At 43.8% G+C, this 22046-nt stretch overlaps 1 protein-coding gene across 5 annotated transcripts in view; it reads left to right on the top strand.

Moving 5' to 3' along the window:
• The window catches only part of DNAAF11 (dynein axonemal assembly factor 11), a 95737-nt gene extending 82189 nt beyond the window's left edge, over nt 1-13548 (top strand). For 4 of the 5 annotated variants that reach the window (XM_001085271.5, XM_028852913.2, XM_077944046.1 and 1 more), the window contains exons 11-12: nt 118-203; nt 11216-13548. In XM_001085271.5, the coding sequence (XP_001085271.1) occupies nt 118-203; nt 11216-11390 (261 nt within the window). In that variant the 3' untranslated portion in view covers nt 11391-13548. The remainder of the gene's footprint in view (nt 1-117; nt 204-11215) is intronic. The other variant, XM_077944045.1, reaches the window with a different exon arrangement.
• Nucleotides 13549-22046: the final 8498 nt, after the last annotated feature.

The following is a 22046-nucleotide window of genomic DNA, read 5'->3' as shown; positions in this document are numbered from 1 at the left end:
AATATGTAGAAAAAAAATTAAAATGTTTTAGTATCTTTTAAAATAGATATATGTATGTTTTTAAAGGTACATCAAGGAGTAATGCACCACGTGGTGTGTGTTTCATTTTTATTTTAGGTAGGAGAAGTAATCACAGGTGGTCAACGAGCATTCACATCTGTGAAAACTACCTTGGACAGGAGCAGAGAACACATAAATACAAGGTACCACCCTCCCAGTCTGTCCTTAGCTGTATGATATTGTTCTCTTCATTGTCATTTGTTGGTTGGAATGCAGCTTCCAAAATTATACAATTATTTAAAGTTCTGAGATGATTCATACCATGAATGTTAATGTTTGTTTCCCAAACCATAGACTCTTGCTTTGTAGGGCTCCTGATCCCTAAAATCAAATCTGTGTATATACAGGTCCCAATGTGTCATCATGGTATAACATGACTGGTAATGTCAACACCAATGACGGCTAATGTTTACCAAGTGCTTGCTTCGTGTCAGGTGCTATTCTGTGTGGTTTACCCATATTCACACATTTAATCCTTGTAATTTTTATGCTCAATTTCCAGTTAGGGGAGCTGAGGGAGGGAGAAACTTAGAATGTACTGAAGGTCATGTAGCCGTGACATGCTGGGACAACCTCGCTGGTACCGTTGCTGTCACTGCCTCCCTTTTAAGATCTGTGTGTCACTCCACAGACGCCTCAACTCTCAACGGTACTAGGGCCCCTCCTGTCAATCTCCTGACTGTTGGTCATTTTCTGGCCTTTGCTTAAATTCCTTTCCCAACAGGACCCTCATCCTCTCAAGACAGTATTCATTCCCTTCTTGGTATCCTCTACTGTTAGACAGCCTCTCTCTGTCTCTCTTTGATTCCTAAGTGAAGGCCCAGGCTCTGCTTCCTGGAGACCGTCAAAACCAAGCCAATCTCCCTTAAGCAATGACATCCCATAAAGTAATTTGCACAAAGCTCTCCCCTTTCTCAGTTCTTCTCTAGAATGAGATCCCAGTTCTTCCAACTGTCCTTCTGCTTCTTATGATTTTCAGACTCTTATCATCCAGATGGTAAAATCTATTTTGAAGTAAGGCAAACTATCTTTGTGATACAAATGTATATGCTAGAATTACCATCATAAAAATACCTGAACAAGAGCTATATTTATGTGTTGTATAATAAAGCAGTCAGGCACTGGTATGTTCAAAGACAACTGCTGAACTTTTGTAGAGATTTTTAAACATGGGGTTTGTTTGAACAACAGGTATGCAATTGAATTCCTACTGAAAAACGGGTTGCTGTTTTTAACCTTGGAAATCCACTCTATTTCCCAGCTTAGTGATTTCCATTGCACATACAAGATTCACGGGTATTATGTCTATTATGAATATTCACAGTCATAATTAACCCCCAGCAGCATCAACACATGGAAAGAGTCTGAATCTAATTTGTGAGGAATCAGCAATGGAAAGTCAAATCATTGCAAACAGTTCAGAGCTGGTTTTCAGACCCCAGGAAAACTATCATTACTGTGATTACACTTGAGGATTCAAGATGTCTTAGCACGATTCTTCATAGCAGTCCCTCCTGTGGTATTTTTGCGAAGCCTTTCTTTTTCATTTTGATGACTGAGAAATGATCACACCACAATCACATATAAAATGCCTGTGGGAAGGTAGTTGTGTGGTGCTCCTTCATCACTGGCAAACTCTATTGTGCGCGTTATCCCAGCCTCAGGCCGGGCAACCGCATTAATCAAGCAGCTGCCCGTTCAAGCTGCTCACGGACACTGAGATCAGGCAGGATTGTTGGTTTTAGGCAAAGGACTATGGATGCAGCGGTCCACCGGGAGGGCCACAAGAGGCCCCTTGACCCTCTCTTGGCAGAGTGGTTTGTTTCTCATGCTGGGGAGAAAGTGAATGGAGGGGGAAGAGAAACTGGGGTAGGGTTTTATTCATCAGGGCTGGAGGGTAACACTCAGTGACCTCTTGTGCCCTTAACACTGTAAAATGAAAGAAGATGCACAAATTCCTCCAAATGAAGGGATTTATTGAGTGCTGACTCTGCTACATAATGTTATGTGTTGTCTGTCTTTCATCTTCAAGAATAAAACTGCAGATAAATACTATTATTTATAATTTACTGAGATTGAGAGATGGCATTTGCCCAAGATGTTAAAGCCGGTAACATCTGAACCAGGATTATACAACCTCAGACTTGCCTTCTTCTTCTTCTTCTTCTTTCTTGTTTTTTTTTTTTTATTTATTTTATTTATTTATTTATTTATTTATTTATTTATTTATTTTGAGGCAGAGTCTCGCTCTTATCAAGTGCAGTAGCAGGAGGCTGGAGTACAGTGGCAGGATCTCGGCTCACTACAACCTCTGTCTCCCAGATTCAAGCGATTCTCCTGCCTCAGCCTCCCAAGTAGCTAGGACTACTGGTGCCTGCCACCATGCCTGGTTAATTTTTATATTTTTAGTAGAGATGAGGTTTCGTAATGTTGGCCACGCTGGTTTCAAACTCCTAACCTCCTGTGATCCACCTGCCTTGGCCTCCCAAAGTGCTGGGATTACAGATGTGTGCCACAGCACCCGGCCAGGCTTGCCTTCTTAATCTCTTCCTGGTGTCATTTGATGAACAGAAGATTTTGATTTTAAAATAATTAAAATTATTAAACTTTTTAATGGTTAATTATTTTATGTTTGTTCTGTTGTAGAAATTCTATCCTGCCCTGAGGTCATAAAGGTAGTCCTTTATGTTGTAAGGCTTTATACTTTTGCCTTTCACATTTAGGTATAATTTGAGGAAACATCTAATCCATCAGGAATTAAGTTTGTTTAAAGTATGACAATTTAACATGTTTAAAGTATGACAATTTAATTTTTCCCAGTGTGGACACCCTACTGTCCCTGTGTCTCTTATTAAAATGGTTATTCTGTCTACATTAGTTACCAAGGCCACCTCTGTCATAGACCAGGTGTCCACATCTGTATGGGTTTGCCTCTGGTCTCTATTCTGCTCTACTTCCTTAATTTCCATAGTCTTATAATGAGTTTTATAACTGGCAGGAAGTATCCTCTCACCTTGTTCTTCTTGAAGAGTGAGTTGGCTAATTTTATCCCTTTGCACTTACATATATATTTCAGAATCAACTAAGGAAGTTTTACTCACACACAAACACACACACACAGGTATGTATTGGGATTTTCTTTGGAATTGTATTGACCACATAGATCAATTTAGGGAGAACAGTTCTTATAGTATAATATCTCTCTGTCCTTTCTTCAATCTTATTTGATATCTCTTTATAACTTTTCCATAAACATACCAATGTTTTATTAATTTTTAGGTGTATGATATTTTGATGCTATCACAAATGTATTATTTATTTTATTTTTTTCTCTGCTGCTGGTATATAGATTGCAATTTACTTTTTCATTGTGGTAAAATACACATTACCTCAAATTTACCATTGTAATCATTTAAAAGTGTACAATTCAGTGGCATTTAGTATATTCACAATGTTGTGCAACCATCGCCACTAAGTAGTCTACTTTTGTGTTTGATTTTGTAGCCAGCAACTTTACTAATCTCTCTCATTATTTTATTAACGTATCTGTGGGTTCTTTTAGATTTTCTATATGCCTGCAAAGAATGGCAGCTTGCTTGCTTGCTTGCTTTCCGATTGATCCTTATCTCTTTTATTTCCTCTTCATACCTTACTGCACAGGGAAAAGCTCCGGGATAGTGGTGAGTAGTGGAGTGAGGGCAGCATCTTTGTTGTTCTGCTGAGTCCAGAGGGAAGCTTTCCATCTTTTACTAGGAAGTCTGAGACATGTTATTTAAACATAGTAATTGTAGTGGTTTTATAGTTCATGTTTTCATATTCCAATATCTGAAGTTTTTATATTTCTATTTCTGTTCTTGTTAATTCTACTGGTTCTTGTGGGGTTTTTTTTTTTTTTCCCCTTGAGTAGTCGTCTTTTTTTTTTTGTTCATTTATTTGTTTTTTTGAGACAGAGTTTCTCCTTTGTTCCCCAGGCTGGAATGCAATGGCATGATCTTGGCTCACTGCAATCTCCGCCTCCAGGTTCAAGCGATTATTGTGCCTCAGCCTCCTGAATAGCTGGGACCCACAGGCACGTGCCACCATGCCCAGCTAATTTTTTGGTATTTTTAGTAGAGACAGGTTTTTGCCATGTTGGCCAGGCTGGTCTCAAACTCCTGACCTCAAGTGATCCCCCCGCCTCAGACTCCCAAAGTGCTGGGATTACAGGCATGAGCCACTATGCCTGGCCTAGTTGTTTATTTTTTACTGTGAGCTACTGCATATAGAACAGTTCTCTGAGTGACCTTGGACCAACCCTTTCCCCCTACTTTCTTAGTTGTAGTTCACAAGAATAACTGTGGAATGTGCTGGGAATACAACATCTTGAGATAAGAGGGAGCTGGCTGAAATAGCCTCAGTTCTGTTTCAGTCGCCTTCCCCACCCCGGAAACATATGTCCTTCAAAGCTTCATCCCAGTGATCATGTGGTCCAGGGGTATACAATCCAGGACGGGCTGCTTCCTGGGGTCCCTGTGCTGTGGTACAAGTGGGGCATGTGCAGAAGAGATGCCATCTGCTTCCCAGGCAGCTTTCCTGAGCTTTGGGGTGCAGCCCCCAATGCACCTATGGTTTCTGTTGTTCTCTGCTGCCTGTCTATAAGGAATAAATCTGCTTCATGCAGCCTGTTGTATATGGGGGTGTTCTGTTTTACTGGACTCCGGCAAGTTGGTAACCAGTGCACAGGCAACTTGCTTCACACTCCACTGCCTAGGAAAATAGTCTGGTGCTTCCTTAGAGGCCTGGGAGGTACTTGGCCAGGGAACATTGGCATGTGCTGCAGAGAAAAACACTGCCAATTTGGAACCACTTTCATCTAAATTCAAGATTGAGGATTTTTAACCGAAAACTGCTATAAACTTTCTAGCTTGTGGTGACAACTCAGTTTTCCTCGGCCCCACTGAAGCAGCTTTCCTCAAAGTGCCTTGCGGAGGTGAGCAGTGGGCATTTACTTCTCGTTCACTCTTAAAACAAGAGAAGCTCTTTGGCACTGCACCCTTACTATGGAGAGGGTGTCCCGTTAGACTGCCCACCTGGCATGTTCAGGGCCTTGGCCTCTGTCTTCAGACTCCGTAAGGTCAGATTGACCAAAGCACAACTTCAAGGGCTCCCCAACTGCTCTCAGGGCAAGGTGACTTCAGGCCTCTGCTCCTCCTTCTGAGTTCCCACTTCCCTTGATTTCTGACCTTGTAGTTCCTTGTGATCTTATCAAGTCTTTCATGATCTCAAAAAAGTTTTCAGTGGGAGGTGGGAGTCTTTGGTCCAAACATGCTAGCTTACTAGGACACCAGAAAAAAGTTCGTTCTTTATGTTTTTTTGATAAAAGGAATGAATCTCTGATGTGTTTTGCACTTAGTGATTGATTTTAGGCATTTTCTTTTTTCTTGCTTACTTCCATGATGATAAATCTGTTGATTTTGTCTTCCAGCTAGTCTTACTGGATTCTAGAGGTGATGTTTCTGAAGGTCAGGTGGTGGGTAAGACCAGTGATGGGCATCTGTCCTCTGACATTAAGGCGGGGAAAACAAAAGAGAAAAGGCCCCTCTTCTCTTTATTTTGGAGATTACTATGATCCTCAAGTGCCCCAGGCTTAGCTGCTCACTGTTTCTGACTCCAGAGATCCATGAGTAATTGAAATCCTCTATTGTGATTGAGTTCACAGCACTTTGGGAGGCCAAGGCAGTCGGATCACCTGAGGTCAGAAGTTCAAGACCAGCCTGGCCAACTTTCGGCAAAACCCCGTTTCTCCTAAAAATGCAAAAATTAGCCAGACATGGTGGTGTGCACCTGTAGCCCCAGCTACTTGGGAGTCTGAAGTGGGAGGATCACTTGAACACAGGAGGTGGAGGTTGCCATGAGCCAAGATTGCACTACTGCACTCCAGCCTGGGCAACAGAGCAGGACTCCATCTGAAAAAAAAATTTTAAACTACCGTGTCAATATCAGTGGCTATTGTTATTAACATCACTATTAATTATTTGTACAACTGAATAACTCTACTAAATGATAACTACAATTATAAAAACTTAGTCATAACTGGTCTAATTTACCTATGTAAAGATTCACATTAGGTTATGGGATTCCTGGTTCCCAGGGAGAAGTTGGCATTCTTTTCCCTATGTTTCTATATGTACTGATAAATGACATTTGGACCTGACTTGTATCAGGATATATTTGTCTACTAGTAATAGAATACCTAAAATGGACTTTAAAATGTAGGATGTTTTATTGCCTCAAAGAACAATTATTCTGGAAGAAGGTGCTTTTGTAGGTGGTTCGCCAGCTTAGCAGTTAAGACCCCAGGTCAGCATCTTTGTATTCTATTGGCCTTTCCTCGAGTGTCACAGATGAACTCTGGAGTTTCAAATAGCAAATCCTCATACTAGCACCCTCCGTGAGAAGGAAGGCTTGGTAGGCAAAATGGTAGCCTCCAAGATGGTGGTTTCAGTGGGGGCATCATGGCTGGAAGGGCAAGTAGGAGCTCCTAGAATGCTGATAATGTTCTGCTTCTTAATCCACGGTGCATTCAATTAATGAAAGTTTCACTCTTATGATTTGGTCACTTTTCTATACATGTATTGCACTCAATAAAAAGGCTTAAAAAGAATTAAAATCACCACATAAGAAATGAAGTATCTGTGCTTGCCCCAATCCTGAGCCTGACCCTCAGCTTCAGCCTCTAATGGACCCCTGCCCCTCTCCCTTCTCCCACATCTGCATCAGTGAGGAGGGGAAGGGATGGGGGCGCTCAGTGATGGTGTGAGCATCAGATAAGACTGTGAACATACAGGTTGAGTATCCCTTATCCAAAATGCTTAGGACCAGGCTTGCTTTTATTTTGGATTTTTTCAGATTGTGGAATATTTGCATGATACCAGTTCAACATTCCTAACTGGAAAATCTGAAGTGCTCCATTGAGCATTTCCTTTGAGCATTATGTCAGTGCTCAAAAAAGTTTAGATTTGGGGGCATTCTGGATTTCGGAACTTCAGGTTAGGGATACCCAACTTATATTGAGAGATGATTAAAAACAGCAACACATCCCTTTCAATTCACCAAAACAACTGGGTCAATTTGGTCAGTCAAATTGTCTCACTTGGGCACACATCATATAGCTTCTTTAAGTACAATAATGACTATATAACATCTCTTTTTCCTAATGACAGTAGTATTATTTTATCTTCTTAGTAAGGTTATTGAGGATAGGAAGACAGCTTTTCATTTTCAGTCTCCAGGACACACACAAACCTGGGTGCATAGTAGGTACTCAGTAAACACTTATTGAATGAACGGGTACATGAATTGTGAGAAGCCAATGAAAGAGAAGGTAAATTATCTTGTTGTGACAAATAGCAATTAAAGAAAAATTGGAAACTTAGCAGGACAGTAACCAGAAGTAGTGTCAGTGTTCTGTTTTCTAACTATATTTACATGACACTAAATATAATAAATAGGTTGTTAAACATCATTCCCTTACTTGAAAAATCCATCTCTAACTTTCCTAAAAATAAGCACACTCCTTACTGCTTGAGTATCTAAAAGTGAAAAGAAAAATGTGATGGGCGAGGTGCCCCAGTTCCCAAGAGTTGTGGCACCAGCACTTGCCGCAGAGCTGAAGACTGTCAGCGTCTTACCTTAAACACTTCTCCAGGCAGCCTCCTCAACAGATTACCTTACCCAGCCATCCAAGCTTCCCTCACTCACCCAGGCCCTACCCTGACTGGACTGGGCCAGACACTCCCACTCTTTCCCCCATCCCCACCTTGGGTACCTCACTCTCTGCAGATATCAGGCTAAGAGTAAGCAGAACAAATATTTTCTTACCTGTTGTCAGTGTTACCTCTCCGGAATGTTCTTCCTCCTCAAAATCTTGGAAAATACCACCCCCACCCTGCCCCCAGTGCCAGGTGCCAGTTCCCTTACTCTATGATTCCTACCGTAATTCCTTCCAGGCCTTGGTGATGTTGTCTCCTTGTGCTTTAACCTGACTTGTTTATCCTGCTTGCAGAGCCCTTGCCACCCTGGTGCAAAATAGCCAAGTATATGTGTGTCCTCCTCCTTTGATTATGGGCACACACCATGTCTTACTCATCTTTAAATTCCTGGCACTGATTACAGCACTGCACACCTAAAAGATGTGTGCTGAAAAGCATAGTGAATTGCATTACCAACTCTTACCCATATCCTAGTACATACTGACTGATGCCACCCTTTTCCTACATGGCACTGACACTTATGGAATGCCTGCTGTGTTTCTGGCACTTCTCTGTGTCCTTTACATGGATGAACTCATTTGATCTTGACAGAGGCCCTATGTTCATTGTCATCATCCCTATTTTAAAGATGAGGTCTTTGAGGCACAAAGTGGCTGAGTAACTCACAAGGGCCAACAGCTTAGCAGGTAGAAGCCAGGATCTTGCAAGCTACCCTAGACGCTCTACTGCCTCTTGACTTGCAGTAACGAACTTTGTTTCTTGATTACCAAGAAATAAATGAGACGAAAGAGGGCCTAGCAGGTTGTGGGTTTACTGTGTCATAACACAATTGGTTTCAATATTCATGCTGGAGAACTGTTTGTTTTGATGGATATAAGCTTATGTGCCAAATGTCAAGAATAGAAAGCCCCTCTTTATGCTGTGTGTTTGGTGCCTCATTTTCTGTGAGGAACAGTATGGTGATGTGAATACCAGAGATTTGGATTCAGTTCCCAGCTAGTTCTGCCTGTGTATATCTGTGGGACCTTGGCTGACTATTCCTCTTGTCCTCCCACTGGGTCTGAGGATTTGATGACACAAGTAAAGGCCTTAGCATGGGGCTCAACAAAAGACAGTGTGTCGAGGGTCCCCAGGATGACCCCAGGTTCAGAGATTAATTAGAGGAACTCACAGGACTCAGCATATAATTACGCTCATGGCTAAGATTTATTGCAGCAAAAGAATAGGAGGCAAAATCAGCAAAAGCCTAAGTCCAGAAAAAGCCAGGTGCAAGCTTCTAAGGGTCCTTTCCCTGTGGAGTCACACAAGACATGCTTAATTCCTCCTGCAATGGGTTGCAACAACACATGTGAAATGTTGTCCATCAGGGAAGTTCATTAGAGACTGAATGCTCAGGGTTTTGTTGGGTGCCGGTGGTAGGCACCCTCTGCCTAGCAGGTGCCAATGTTATGCAGTCCCAGAAGGAAAGCATAAACCAAATTGACTGCACACATTGCACATTGCAAGGCATAGTGAGCTACCCTTATTGTTTAGGGAAAGTTTCACGTGGCTGTAGGGAACAGCTTACCAGCCAATGCCCAACCTTGCAGGCCTACCTTCTAAAGATAGTCATCTCTGGTCTGCCATGTTTACTGTTTTCTGCACAGTCAGCCACCAACCTTATGATGACTGACTATGCAGAAAAGAATAAGCAGCATCATAGCTGACACCACAAAACTCTATTCTTTTAAAGGCAGGTGGTTCAGTGAATACTGTGGCACCACGGCGTCTGAGAGGAAGGTATGTTCAGGACATGACCACAGCACCATTCATTTCTCTGGAGCATTAATTCTGTCTTTACTGCTCACCCACATTCCTTCACATCTTTCAGAGCATCTTTGAATTCCCAGCTCTGTCACCCCTTCAGAGGCTACACAAGCCCCTTTCCATTTTTTCTCCTTCCTGTGGCATATGGAGTTTATGGTATGCTGTTTGGACTTCTGAATATACTATTTCATATTCTTTGTATATTTTGTATTTTTTCTTCAGCAGGTCCTTGTGTATTACTCAAAATAGTGTGAAGGATCAAAAATTCAAATGCCTTCAAGGGCTAGGCAGATTACAGAAATGAAGGGAGATGGTTGCAAAGACAATAGAGAGCTGACACTTTCAAAAGAAAATGGAATCTTCCTGCCCTGACAAAGGGTGTTCACTGGATGAGCTTAGTCTGAAGGCATCAGTTTAGAGCTCCTGGATTCAACTGACTGTGATTTTCTTTAGGTCAGAGATAATTTCTTATATAATTTCATTATTTCCCCAATAGAAAAAAAATTTTTTTTTCACCTATTCAACAACATTTATTCAATACAGCCATCTGCCTAGGATAAAAGATGAAAAAGACAAAATCTTTGCATCAAAGATACAAGTATTGTGTGAAAACAGACACATAATGAAACAGGTATATGACAGTGTCATAAATTCTATGTTCAAGCCACATTGTGCTATAAGATATTACCAGGAACCAGGTCTGTTTGCACAGACCATGGTTTCCCTGGTGCCTATACAGCACCTGGAATATCATAGATATTTAACATGTATCTGTTCAATGAACATTTGAATGAATGGTGCAGTGACTCCAAAACAATTTGACTGATTATCAATATAATTTGGGGGAATGTTATAAAAATACAGGCCACCGGGCCCAACTCCAGTCTTATTGAATCAAAATTGCAGGGAATGCAGTCCAGAGACCTGACTACCTACAGTTTTCTATCTGACCATGATATTGGGAACATTGGCCAACCGAGGTGCCCCCTTCTTCTGTTTCATGCTCGCTATTGCCGAGAGAACTGAGTGAGCGCAGAAGGCACAGGCTCTTGTGGGAGGAGAGGTTGCTGGGGCTGCACTTTGCTATGCCCCTGAACTTGTCGTGTAGATGCCCCTGCCAAACCCCTACAAGTTAGATTGTCTGAAGCAGGAGGGTTCAGAAGCCTGATGAGCTGCATTAAGGAATAAGACCTCCCTGGAAGGATTCAGTTATTAATCTTGGCTGTAGGGCTTTGCTTCCTGTATCATTTCAGTTATCAAATACAAATTCTTAGGGAGGTAAAGTTTCACAGGTGACATCTCCTCCAATTGCCTGTGCACTAGCAGAAGCCCAGTGACTTTTTTTTTTTTTTTTTTTTTTTTTTTAGTACTTTTCTTCTCCACAGGTCAGAATCTACAAGGCTCTAAGCTTCTTGACGCTAGGGACATTCTCTCTCTCTCTCTCTCTCTCTCTCTCTCTCTCTCTCTCTCTCTATTTCTAAGCTCCAGGGACATTATTTGCCAATGTTTGCTGAATAAATGGATGGGTGAGTTGAATCTATTTGAAATTTTAAAGGATGTAGTATCCGTTTCTGTTTGTCTTTTTTTTGTTATTGTAGAAGCAAGCACATGGAGAAACTAGAAGTAGATCCTAGCAAGCACTCATTCCCTGATGTGACTAACATAGTTCAAGAGAAAAAACATACACCCAGAAGACGACCTGAACCCAAAATTATACCAAGCGAGGAAGACCCAACCTTTGAAGACAACCCTGAAGTGCCTCCGCTGATTTGAAATATCTGGCTGCATTGCCACTGGCTGAGACCCACCAGGTCCAGTTTTGGTTGGTGTAGAGACCACATGCATATTATTCCTGGGATTAACACAGAGTTATTTGTCAATATCGCTACTCCAGTGTTTTAACTTACTTTGCATAGTAATATCCTTAAGCTAGCTTAAAATTAAAATGTGTGTCTTAAATGCTATAACTCATCATTTGCCTATAATAAAGGGTTGGTATTGAAAATGTTTAGTAAGATCATAGAACTATTGCATAAAACATTGATTATAAATCCCAAAATTGTCTACTTATACAAAGTATTAATTCATAGATAAAAGGACTGAGTATTAAATTGGTACTTCAGCAAATTGGTCAAGCTTAGAAGTTAAACCTATAATTTCAGACCCAACTGGAATACTTTAATATGATTTTAAACAGCATTTCCATTTTCCTTCTCATGATGTGTCTGCTTTCTCTGGTGGCATGGTATAATGGCAAGAATACGAGTTTTTAAGCCAGACACCCTGTGTTTGGATTTCAGCTCAATCACTTTGTAAAGACCTTCAGCAAGTCCTTTAATTCTCTGAGCTTTAGTGGCTTCATGTATAATCTGGGAATAATAACACTTGCCTCACAGGTTTGTCTCAAGATAAATGGCAGAAAGCACTTAGTACAGTGTCAGCCATTCATTGAGAGCCTCCTCTCCTTCTTCCATTTCTCCTCTCTCTCCTCCTCCCCTTCTCCTCTCTCTCCTCCTCCCTGCTCCTTCTTCCCCTCCCTCCCCAATTACTTTTCTCCCCTTATTCTCTTTCTTCACTTTTTTACTCCCCATCCCACTCTTCCTCTACTATTTCCTTCTTTACTTTTTAAATATCTTACCTCTTCTTTATCTAGAACATTATGAATTCAATATTTCACATACATTGTAGGACAAATTACTGTTACTCTGATCATGATATAGCAGCATTTGAATCAATTTCCCCAAATATTCATTCAACAAATACTTATTAAGCAACTATTCAGTGCTAGCCCCCTCTCTGTTCATCAGGGATTTAGTAGTAACAAAGCAGACAAATACATACACACAGACTATGTCAGGTGGTGTTCAGAGCTGTGAAGGAGAGTCAGAGTGAGGGGATCAAGGGTGATGGGTGCTTTTTCAGACAGGGCCATTCTCTATTAAACAGGCTTCCAATGGAAGACTCTGCTAATGTTTAGCAGATAACAAAATGCATCAGTTAGAAAAAATGTGATGAGAATGAGGGATTGGTTGTAGGAATGCAATTGGACACAACTGTGGGAAGAGCTGTGTAGTGAAGCTCTGGAAGGGAGAGGTAGAGAATTGGAAGAAGCAGCATTGGCGCAGGTAGACAATTCAGAACTTGCACAGAATCTGAGAAGCTGAAGTAGGACTGTGACTGGGAGCTTGTGGAGAGGTCTATGGAAATGATCATGCTGCTGGAATTGTTGCCTCTATTTATCTGCTACCCCTCTGGTCCATGGCCAAGATCCTGGTGGGTGGGCTTGAAGCCAGCCTTCGTCAGCAGGCCTGCAGTAAGAAAGATGGGATGGACGCACAGCGGTGGAGATCGAGGGTCAGCTGCAGCAGACTGACCCTCTGCATCTCTCCGTCACTGCAACTGATGGAGATGATTGAGTGTAACACCTTTCTTCATGGTCAACTCTACCCAGGGACCACATAGGGAAGGAAATTCTGGAAAATGGTTCCCAGCCTTAGCCAACTTGACATATTATAATCCACCAGAACTCAAACTCTACCAACTTGGAAATCATGTACATTTGTCAGGACTGTATTTAACTTCTACATAAAGAGAAAGCAAAATTATACTTTTGACCAAACTAATACAATTATCCATTAAACAAACAAAACTGTGCTATCTGTTATGGACTGAATAATTGTGTACTCACAAAATCCATATGTGGAAGCCCTAACCCCCAGTGTGATGGTATTTGGAGGTGGGCCTTTGGGAGATAATTGGATTAAATAGTATCAGGAGGGTTGGTTCCTCATGATGGGATCTGTGTTCTAAAGAGGAAGAGACACTGGAGACTGCGCTCTCTCAGTCATCTGAGGACATAGTACTAAGTCAGGAGGAGATCTCGGACTTCTGGCCTCCAGAACTGGGAGAAATAAATTTCTGTTGTTTTAAGTACCCAGTCTCTGGTACTTTTTCGTGGCAGCCCAAGCAGATGAGGACATTATCCCTCTCCCAAAAAAGATATACAGAGTCCTACATGTGACCTTATTCATCCATGACTGACGGTTATTTCTCTTCTAGAGGAGTCACGCTCTCATTTTTATATCCTATGAATTAACTATTGAGATATAAAGTTAGCCACTATTAACACCTCTTATTTTAGAATGGAAAAAAAAGAAACAAAGTGAAGGGATTTACGTCTATAGATAAATTCCTATGTGGATGGAAATATGTGGTCCACGGTGTTGTTTTGGGTCCCCAGGAATTACCATTGTTTCAGAGTCAATGTCCAGTAATCCCTGAAATGTCTGGGTGTTTCTTTCCTCTCAGTGCACAGTCACCCTCGTAAATGCGGGTCCCTTTGCAGAAAGCTAGAAGGAAGATTTATAGAATAAAATGTTGGCAGTATAGCAGGGTTCTTCCCCAAGGAGATCCAGCTGTCAGGTAGTAAACCAGGAGGATATCTGCGGGAAAAGTGTTCCAAAACCTAGCCAGATTTTTATATATGGATATGTGTGTTTACACACATACATATTCGTATCAAAGCAAGGAAGAAATACCATCACTACTATAGATCTTGTGTTTGAAGCTGATCAGTGGCTGCAGCTGGTAACATATTTATACCCTTCTTCTTCCACTACTTATTTCATGTTACCTTTCCTTCAGCAAGCCACTCCACGGGGTAGTTCCTGACGTCATGGGGCAACTCAGTCTTCATTCCTGCACATTCCTAGCTACTGACAGTCCTATCTGTATTGGGCTGTTTAGTTTTCCATTTACTGTTACCACAAAACTGGAGGTACTAAAAAGATGCCCCCAAAATTATCTGCATTTCAGTTAAATCCCTCCGTCTTCTTTCCTACTGCCCGTGAGCAGTAGCTATTCATTTTCTTGTGACGGTGAAATCACCCAGCCAGTACACTGACTTCCTTCTTTGTCTGTTAGTTCACAGCACAAAGACCCCAACATGGCCAGATTTGTCTCCACTTGCAATCAGAAGGCAGCATTGTTGTGTTTTCTGATGAAAGCACTCTTTCCTTTGGAACCAATCTCTCTAAACCAGCAGAGCCCCGGGTTCCAGAGGCAGGAAGTAAAATGTTGTCAAGTTAATTAGTAGGGGCAGTAGTAAGCAGGCCATACTCATTCCCATCCCTTGGTCCCAGATCTGTGCATCTTGGCTGTGAGAGAAACAGCACCATATATTGAATGGGGATTCAGATTCTATGTTATATCCCAAGGAACATTACCTCATCCACAAAAAGCATTATATCACATGCTGGCACTTTAATTAAACCTTCAAAAGGCCACTTCATTGTTCTATCAGGCCAGCTGCTCCGGGTAAGTTCATTGAATTCTATAGCATCATTCTATTGGCATGCTTCATTTGCTGGAAATTGAGTCGCTGGTTAGAAGTGATGCTCCATGAAATACTATGACAGTGAATATGGCATTTGTTAGGTAAGTCCACAGATGGTGGTTTTGGCAGAAGCGTCGTAGGGAAGGAAGAAAGATTTATGTTCAGAATAAGGGCATTTTCCAGTGAAAATAAGGGTCTTTCTCTTCCATAATAGAATTGTTCTTGTATAATCAACTTGCCACCAGGTGGCTGGCCGGTCCTATAGGGCCTTTAAGTGGCTATATGTGGGACTAAGTGTTGGCTTCTACTTTTGTCATATTTGTCACTGTGAAAGTCCAAAAACATCTGCAAATTACTGGACATTCTTTCCATCAAGAGGTGGAGTCTCTGCCCTCTTACCTTGAATCTGGGCTAAACTTGTGACTTGCTTCTAACCTATAGAAATAATGTCATAAGGTTTTCATGGCCATACCACTAGATGGCTGTCATAGCTACACCAATTCTGGTTCGTTCTCTTGGGACACTTGCTCTGGGTGAATCCAGCCACCATGGGAGAAGTTCAACGACTCTGGGACTGCCATGCTGGAAATGCCAAACATGGGCGTTCCAATCACAGCCTCAGCGGTGTTCCTGGCTACCGCATCAACCTCCAAACAGACAAGTCTGCCATCTTTTATGTCCAGTCCAGTCAAGCCTTTAGATTACTGCAGTTCTAGTCAACATCTGGCTGCAACAGCAGGAGAGACCCCAAGTGAAAACTGTCCCGCTGAGCTTTCCCAAAATTGAACCCACAAACTTGTGGGCAAAATACAATGGTTTTAATCTACTAAATTTGGTAGGTAACTTTTCATTTGGTAGCAGTAGCAATCAGAACGTATTTGGCACCTGGAGATGGGGCTTTACCAAAACAAAAACCTAAGACATATGGTTATTGCTGGGGGCCAGGGAGCAGTCAAGCTGGAATGACCCTGAGGTGGCTGATGCATTTGGATGCTCCAGGAAACAGACACCAAGAAGAAGTTAGAACTGCAAGAGATTTACTGGCGGGTAATGCCTAAGGAAGAAGGAGAAAAGGGGGAGCAGAAGTACAAATGGAAAGCCTTAAGACTTTCAAGCTTAGATGTGACTTTGACACCTGTAAAATGAGGCAGAAGGAAGAGGAAGGAGGATTGGCTAGAAGGACCCTCTAACTGCAGCTCTGAGAAAATCTCAGCCAATGGGGAGCTCCAGCACAAAGACTGTCACAGAAGACGGGCATGTTGGGCAGAAATGGCCAAGCCTGGATGCCCTGCCATGTTGAGTTATTGACTGGAAGCTGCCTTGAAGAGTGTGGGGGCCTCCGCCCGAATGCTGCAGTGGACCTGGCAGGCACTTGCCCCTGAGGTTGTCGGCTCTTTGCACTCCTTGTGGCAGGTTCTGTCTGGAAGAGGTCTGAGCAGTGCATCTCTGTGGCTACACAAGACTATTAAGGAAACTTGACAGGCCCCAGGAGGCTGTCAGTGAGGATGTACAGGAAACTAAGGAACATGCTCTTCCCTGATGGAGGAAAGGAGGTCCTCATTATGTAGTAGAAGAAAATTTAGGAACTGTTGCCTATGGTAACATGAAAAAAATTTTTAATGCACCTACTGACTTGATGCATTTAATGAAAGAGATTTCCAAATTGAAAGCCGAAAGTGTCCGCTAGGGTCTTGCAGCTACAAATCACATGATACAAACAGTGATAAGCTAAAGAGGACGTGTAAAGGAGCTAACCTGGCTAGGTTCAAAACGAAAACTTTCTCATCGCAGTCTCTTTCAGCAGAGTGAAACTGGCCTCACCGTAACTGTGGACCACTGTGTTGTTTGGTGTCCCCTTGGGTCGTGTTTCCTGAAGTTGGGGGTACACAGGCTGGTATGTGACTCATGCCTGAGAAGCTTCTAAATGACAGTGGGCCAGGGTCTGATCCTGCGGGCAGAATCAGTCCAGACAGCGAGAGAAGGGCTGTACTGAGGCAACGGGAGAATGTGGCCCTCTCCTAAAGCTGGCTGAGGTTCCCTGAGCAAAGGACGGCCTGGGTTCATCTAGGGCACCGTTCATGTGCACTACCTGGAGGGGTGAGGAGACTGAAAGAAGAGGCGGGATGTGCTGCAGGACACTAGGGACTGAAGATGGAATCTCAAAGGATTGGAAAGAACCGAGGATGTAGGAGAGAGGGACAAACAGAGAACCTCTGAAGGAGCTAGGAAAGGTCTCAAGAGGGAGAAAAACTGCCTCCAATTCTCCCCCAACCCTGCAGAGCAGGAAGCCTGACCAAGCCCCTAAGAGCAGTCAAGGTCCTATGTTTCCTAGCCTTTGACTTGAATGAATAAGGGAGGGGGTGGTCACCAGGACCCAGAGAGACAGCTGAGTCCAGTAGGCAACTGACAGGAGCTGAGACCCTCTTCCAGGGGCAGCCAGCCCAGTGCCACCCGCAGGGAGACAGCTGGGAGAATAGACATCTTAACCTGACTCCCTCCTTCCCTCCTATCTCTTGCTAAAGCTTCCCAGTGACCAAAACCCACTGGAAGCCAGAGGCAAGGGAGCCTGTTGATGGGGTCCTTCAAGGTCATCTTCCTGGGCACACAGCACGGTGAAGGGTGGGGGAAGAGTCAGCATTCTCCCTTTTATCTTCCTTCCTCCCCCACTCCACCTCTCCCACACTGCAGGAGGGGGCTAGATATCCAGAGTCCAGTAGACCATGACATGAGCAGGATGAGAGAAGGGAGAGGAAGAACTACATTGCCGCCACCTTTTCCGTTGCATTTCTAACCTCAGCATCCTGAGAAGGGGACTGAGGAGGGAGAGGAGACAGAGGATGCAATGCCAGGGTTTTGACCATTTTAGGGACAATCTCATCTCTGAATATAGATGAAGAATATGAGTCCAATGGTTGAAGGGCCAAGAAGAAATGCCACAGGATCTGCCTGAGTCTTCATCCAGGGGCAGGAAAGGGCCACCCCCACTGAAGAAAGGTGAAGGCATAGTGGGAGATAAATCTGTTGTGTTTGGATCACACTGACAAGGTTAACATTCATGCTTAAAAGTTCGTGGATAGTAAGCAGTGATTCCAGAACCTGGCACTCCGGCTGCTCCTTCCAAAGTCCCCCGTGCCACCCTCTTATGCTCTGCCTCTGCTCCTTTTTTACTTCTGGGGATCTGGTTTGTTTATGGCTCCCACATGAGCACCGCCAGCAGCAGGAGAGGCCTTCAGTTCTCCTCCCAGTCCTCACAAGGAGGAAACTTATCAGGCATGATGCCCAATGCCCTGCATGCCATGCATTTTCCTTCTGATTTTCTTCTCAGGCCTTTCTTGAGCAGCATGAACCAGCCCTGTGGTATCAATGCCCATCCCGGCCACCGTCCCCCACACAGCTGTTTGTGTCTGCATTCTCCTCCTGGCTGCCATGATGAGCCTGGCAACTGCATGCCCCTGCATGTGAGTGGCATGCAAATGTCCAGGTGAGACCACTGACAGTGACCACTGAGGAGATGTGAGTCTGACTCAAGCCCCCCAGGCCTGAGTGGCGGTGTCCTCCTTCCACGCTCACGGGAAGGCTGCCCTCCATGTGATAGCTGATTTGCAGCATGCGGTGTGTATCTGTCACCCTTTGCAGCCTGTCACAGCTTTCCTGATGCATTTGGATGGAAAGTGCTACCCCATCTGCAATTGACGCATGTCAGGCCAATGCGTCTACCACTCTGTGGCAGACCCAAGCTAAATTAGTGGTTCTCTTCTACGTCTGCTCCCTAATTATTGCTCTTTGTATTTGGTCTGGTGTTTTCCTTGTATTCGAGATCAGCTGCAGCTTGTCCAGCTGCTAGGGCTCTCCACTTAGCACACATTTACCAATGACCTAGGAGGTGTGAGGAGCCATATCAGGTGCCAGGGAAGATTCGCTTGCAAGGTCCCATGATTCCAGTTCTCATGTTCCTTCGCTGAGGACTCTGCTCCCTCCAGCCATCACATGAAGGCTGGTCACTGAGGGTCGCCTCTTCCCTCCCCACTCTGTTCCATATGCACCCCCTCCCAGGGCCCAGTCTCATGGCTTCTGCCACCAGCTCTGGTTGGATGCCCCTGAAATCTCCATTTTAGGCCTTGAATTTGTGCCTGAACTTCCTCTCTCTTCTCCTGGATGTCTTATACGTGGTTCCATACAAAGTTCAGTATCTTCCTCCTCATTTTTTCTGCCGCTTCATCTTATTCTGCCTCTTCTGGCTTTTGTTTTATGGATTAACTTTCCAATCACCCAGATTAGAAAACATGGTCACTGCTTCCTATATTCAACATTCAACTGGCAACTAACTCCTGTACACGCTACCTCAAAGAAAGCATCTCCAGTTCTCTCAACCCTGTCTACATTTAATCCCCATCATCTGCTGTGCCAACGTGGCCCCAACCTCTGCCCTCCTTGATATAAATGCCCCCTTTGACTGTTACCCAAGGGCAAGGTTGAACACATCAGATCTGGGCCCCAACCTGCTATGTGCCACACCTCCCACCACCTCCCACAGCACTCACCCTGCTCACAGCCCCAAGGTTGTCACCATCCCTGACAGCCAGTGTGACATATCCACTGACCCCCTGCTGGTGCTGTGGACTGAGGCTGGTGGTGTGCTGGATCTGAGGGGCCCAGGGGAGCTCCTCTCAGGCTTGGCCAGGAGTGGGGAGTGCTGCCAGGGCCCAGGGACAGAGTGAAGGTCCTGCTGGTGGAGGGGAAGGCAAGACAAAGTGCACAAGGCATCTCTTCCTTGACAAGAACATCCATTGTTGGAATCATTGTAAACCAGTGGAGCCTTTGTCAGAGAGAAATGAAGTCTGATATAATGAGCTATCATCTTGCTTCAGCTGCACTGGCTAAGTGTGCCAGTCCACGTGCTATCAAGGTGAGAAATCATGGGCCACCTTGACCCCGGAGCTCCTTGCAGCAGGACCCAGGATTATGGAGAACCATATTATTTACTTTGCTCACTTGCACCAACAAAGGAAAAACAATGCTGTCTGGTTACTATTGCTACCTAACAAACCATTCTGTATTTAGTGACATAAAGCAACAATTTTATTATGCTCAGGGTCTCTGTAGGTCAGAAATGCCAACAGGCATAATGAGGACACTTTGTCTTTTCTCTTATGCCTCAGCTTGGAAGACCCACAAATCAGGAGTGATTTGGAATCTGGAGGCTGGAATCATCTGGAGATGTCTTTATTTGTACATTTAGTGGTTGATGCTTTTGACCAGCCTTCAAGTGGCCTGACAGCCAGAATGGTCACACATGTCCAATACAGCTAGTCCAGGCTTCCTCAGGGCAGGGCAGAGTGGCTGGGTTCCAAGAGTGAGCACCCCAAGAGAACGATGAAGGGATGCATGGCTTTTTTTTTTTTTTGGACAGAATCTCACTGCAACCTCCGTCTCCCCAGTTCAAACAATTCTCCTGCCTCAGCCTCCCGAGTAGCTGGGACTATAGGTGCATACCACCATGCCTGGCTAATTTTTGTATTTTTAGTGGAGACAGGGTTTCACCATGTTGGCCAGGATGGTCTCCATCTCTGACCTCGTGATCTGCCTGCCTCAGCCTCCCAAAGTGCTGGGATTACAGGCATGAGCCACCACGTCTGGCCAGATGCATGGCATTTTTAAACCCTAGCCTTGGAAGTTTGCATAGCTCATTTCTGTCATACCCTAAGGATCAGGGAAATTACAGAGGCCTGCCCAGGTTCAAAGGGAGAAGAGTCTCTACCTCTTGCTGGGGAGAGTACAAGGTTCTCAAAGAGCTTGTGGAACAACAGATATTGTTGGGAGATCTTTGGAAAATACAGCCCTTCCTCCTCCATGAAGCTCAAGTTCTCTTAGGTGACATTGCAATGTTCCCTTTGTCAAAAAGAGGAGGTGGTTCCTCACCTGTTGTTGTATAAATAAAAGATGTGGGCGATGGGGGTGGGGAGATACAGATTTAATTTTACCCCAAGGCCATTTTTAGAACCTACACCACTGCCTGCAGCTCCTTCCTTTGGAGGGTTCTAGAGATAAAAATATTTACAAATCAATGCAAGGCCAAATAAAGATCCTCAGAGGCAGTTTAGAAGAGTGGTTTGGAATTATGAATTAGATCCTCTTTAGTATTCCTTAGGTTATGCAGATAAAAATAGAAAACAAAAATTTTTATTTCCTCTGGCTGCAGTTCTCTGAGAGCCACACTGAACTGTAATATTGTACTTACCTATTCATTAATTATTTTTCTGGTAGTATCTTTGCATTCTATGTAATATTACTCGAATTTCCCAAGGTGTCAGTATGTGAGTTTATCTGTGATCATCGTCATGGCCTTAATTCAAATTTCCCTGGCTCTAGCCCCATCTGCTAATGAAGGACCTCCAGCTTGTGGGCCCATGTATTCCTGGGGAACCTCTCACCATGCCAATGTTTCTCTACCCAACTGGACAGCACCTTTTGGGGACATCCTCCCCTCCAGCCTCCAGTCTCTGCTGCTGTTCTTTGGACCACTACGCATGCCCCGGGCTCTGGCCATGCCAACATGTCCAACAATTGCAGGCAATCCTTTACTATTAATAGAAGAGTTCCCAGTGCAGTTCTTTGAAGGCTCTCAGACTTTAGAGAATAGACTACTTTTGCATGACTTGAAAATGTTTTCCCTGCCCTTTGTTCTGTGTGCAAGTGGTGGGTGTTGGGGTAGAAGTGAGAATACCTTCTCCCTCTCCTGTGTCTTCAGCCGTGGATGGTCAGTGACCATCACCTAGCCAGTGGTGCATAATGAGAGTCCTGACAGTGGGGATCCCTTGTCATTGTTCTCACCTGTCCTCAAAGTAAAAACAGATACTGGATCTCCAAGAAAGCTTCAGGTATTCTTTCCAAAAAGCTCCGATAATTGACCCAACTTTGTACACCACTGGTGAAAGGACTGCCAGCCCCTTCAGTGTCATTCCAGAAGCAAAGCCTCTCATTCTAGGACTTGAGTTGATGTCCTCAAATGATACTCTTTCCATAATCCATGATTCCATTCCTCTCTCTTCTCAAGCCCTGTCTTCTTAATCCTCTTCCCCCAACAGGACCCCAGC

This window comes from Macaca mulatta, chromosome 8 (genome assembly GCF_049350105.2).
Source record: "Macaca mulatta isolate MMU2019108-1 chromosome 8, T2T-MMU8v2.0, whole genome shotgun sequence".
In the NCBI taxonomy this organism is placed as follows: domain Eukaryota; kingdom Metazoa; phylum Chordata; class Mammalia; order Primates; family Cercopithecidae; genus Macaca; species Macaca mulatta.
Note: the sequence above shows the minus strand (reverse complement) of the source record. Positions and strands in the feature narration are given on the sequence as shown.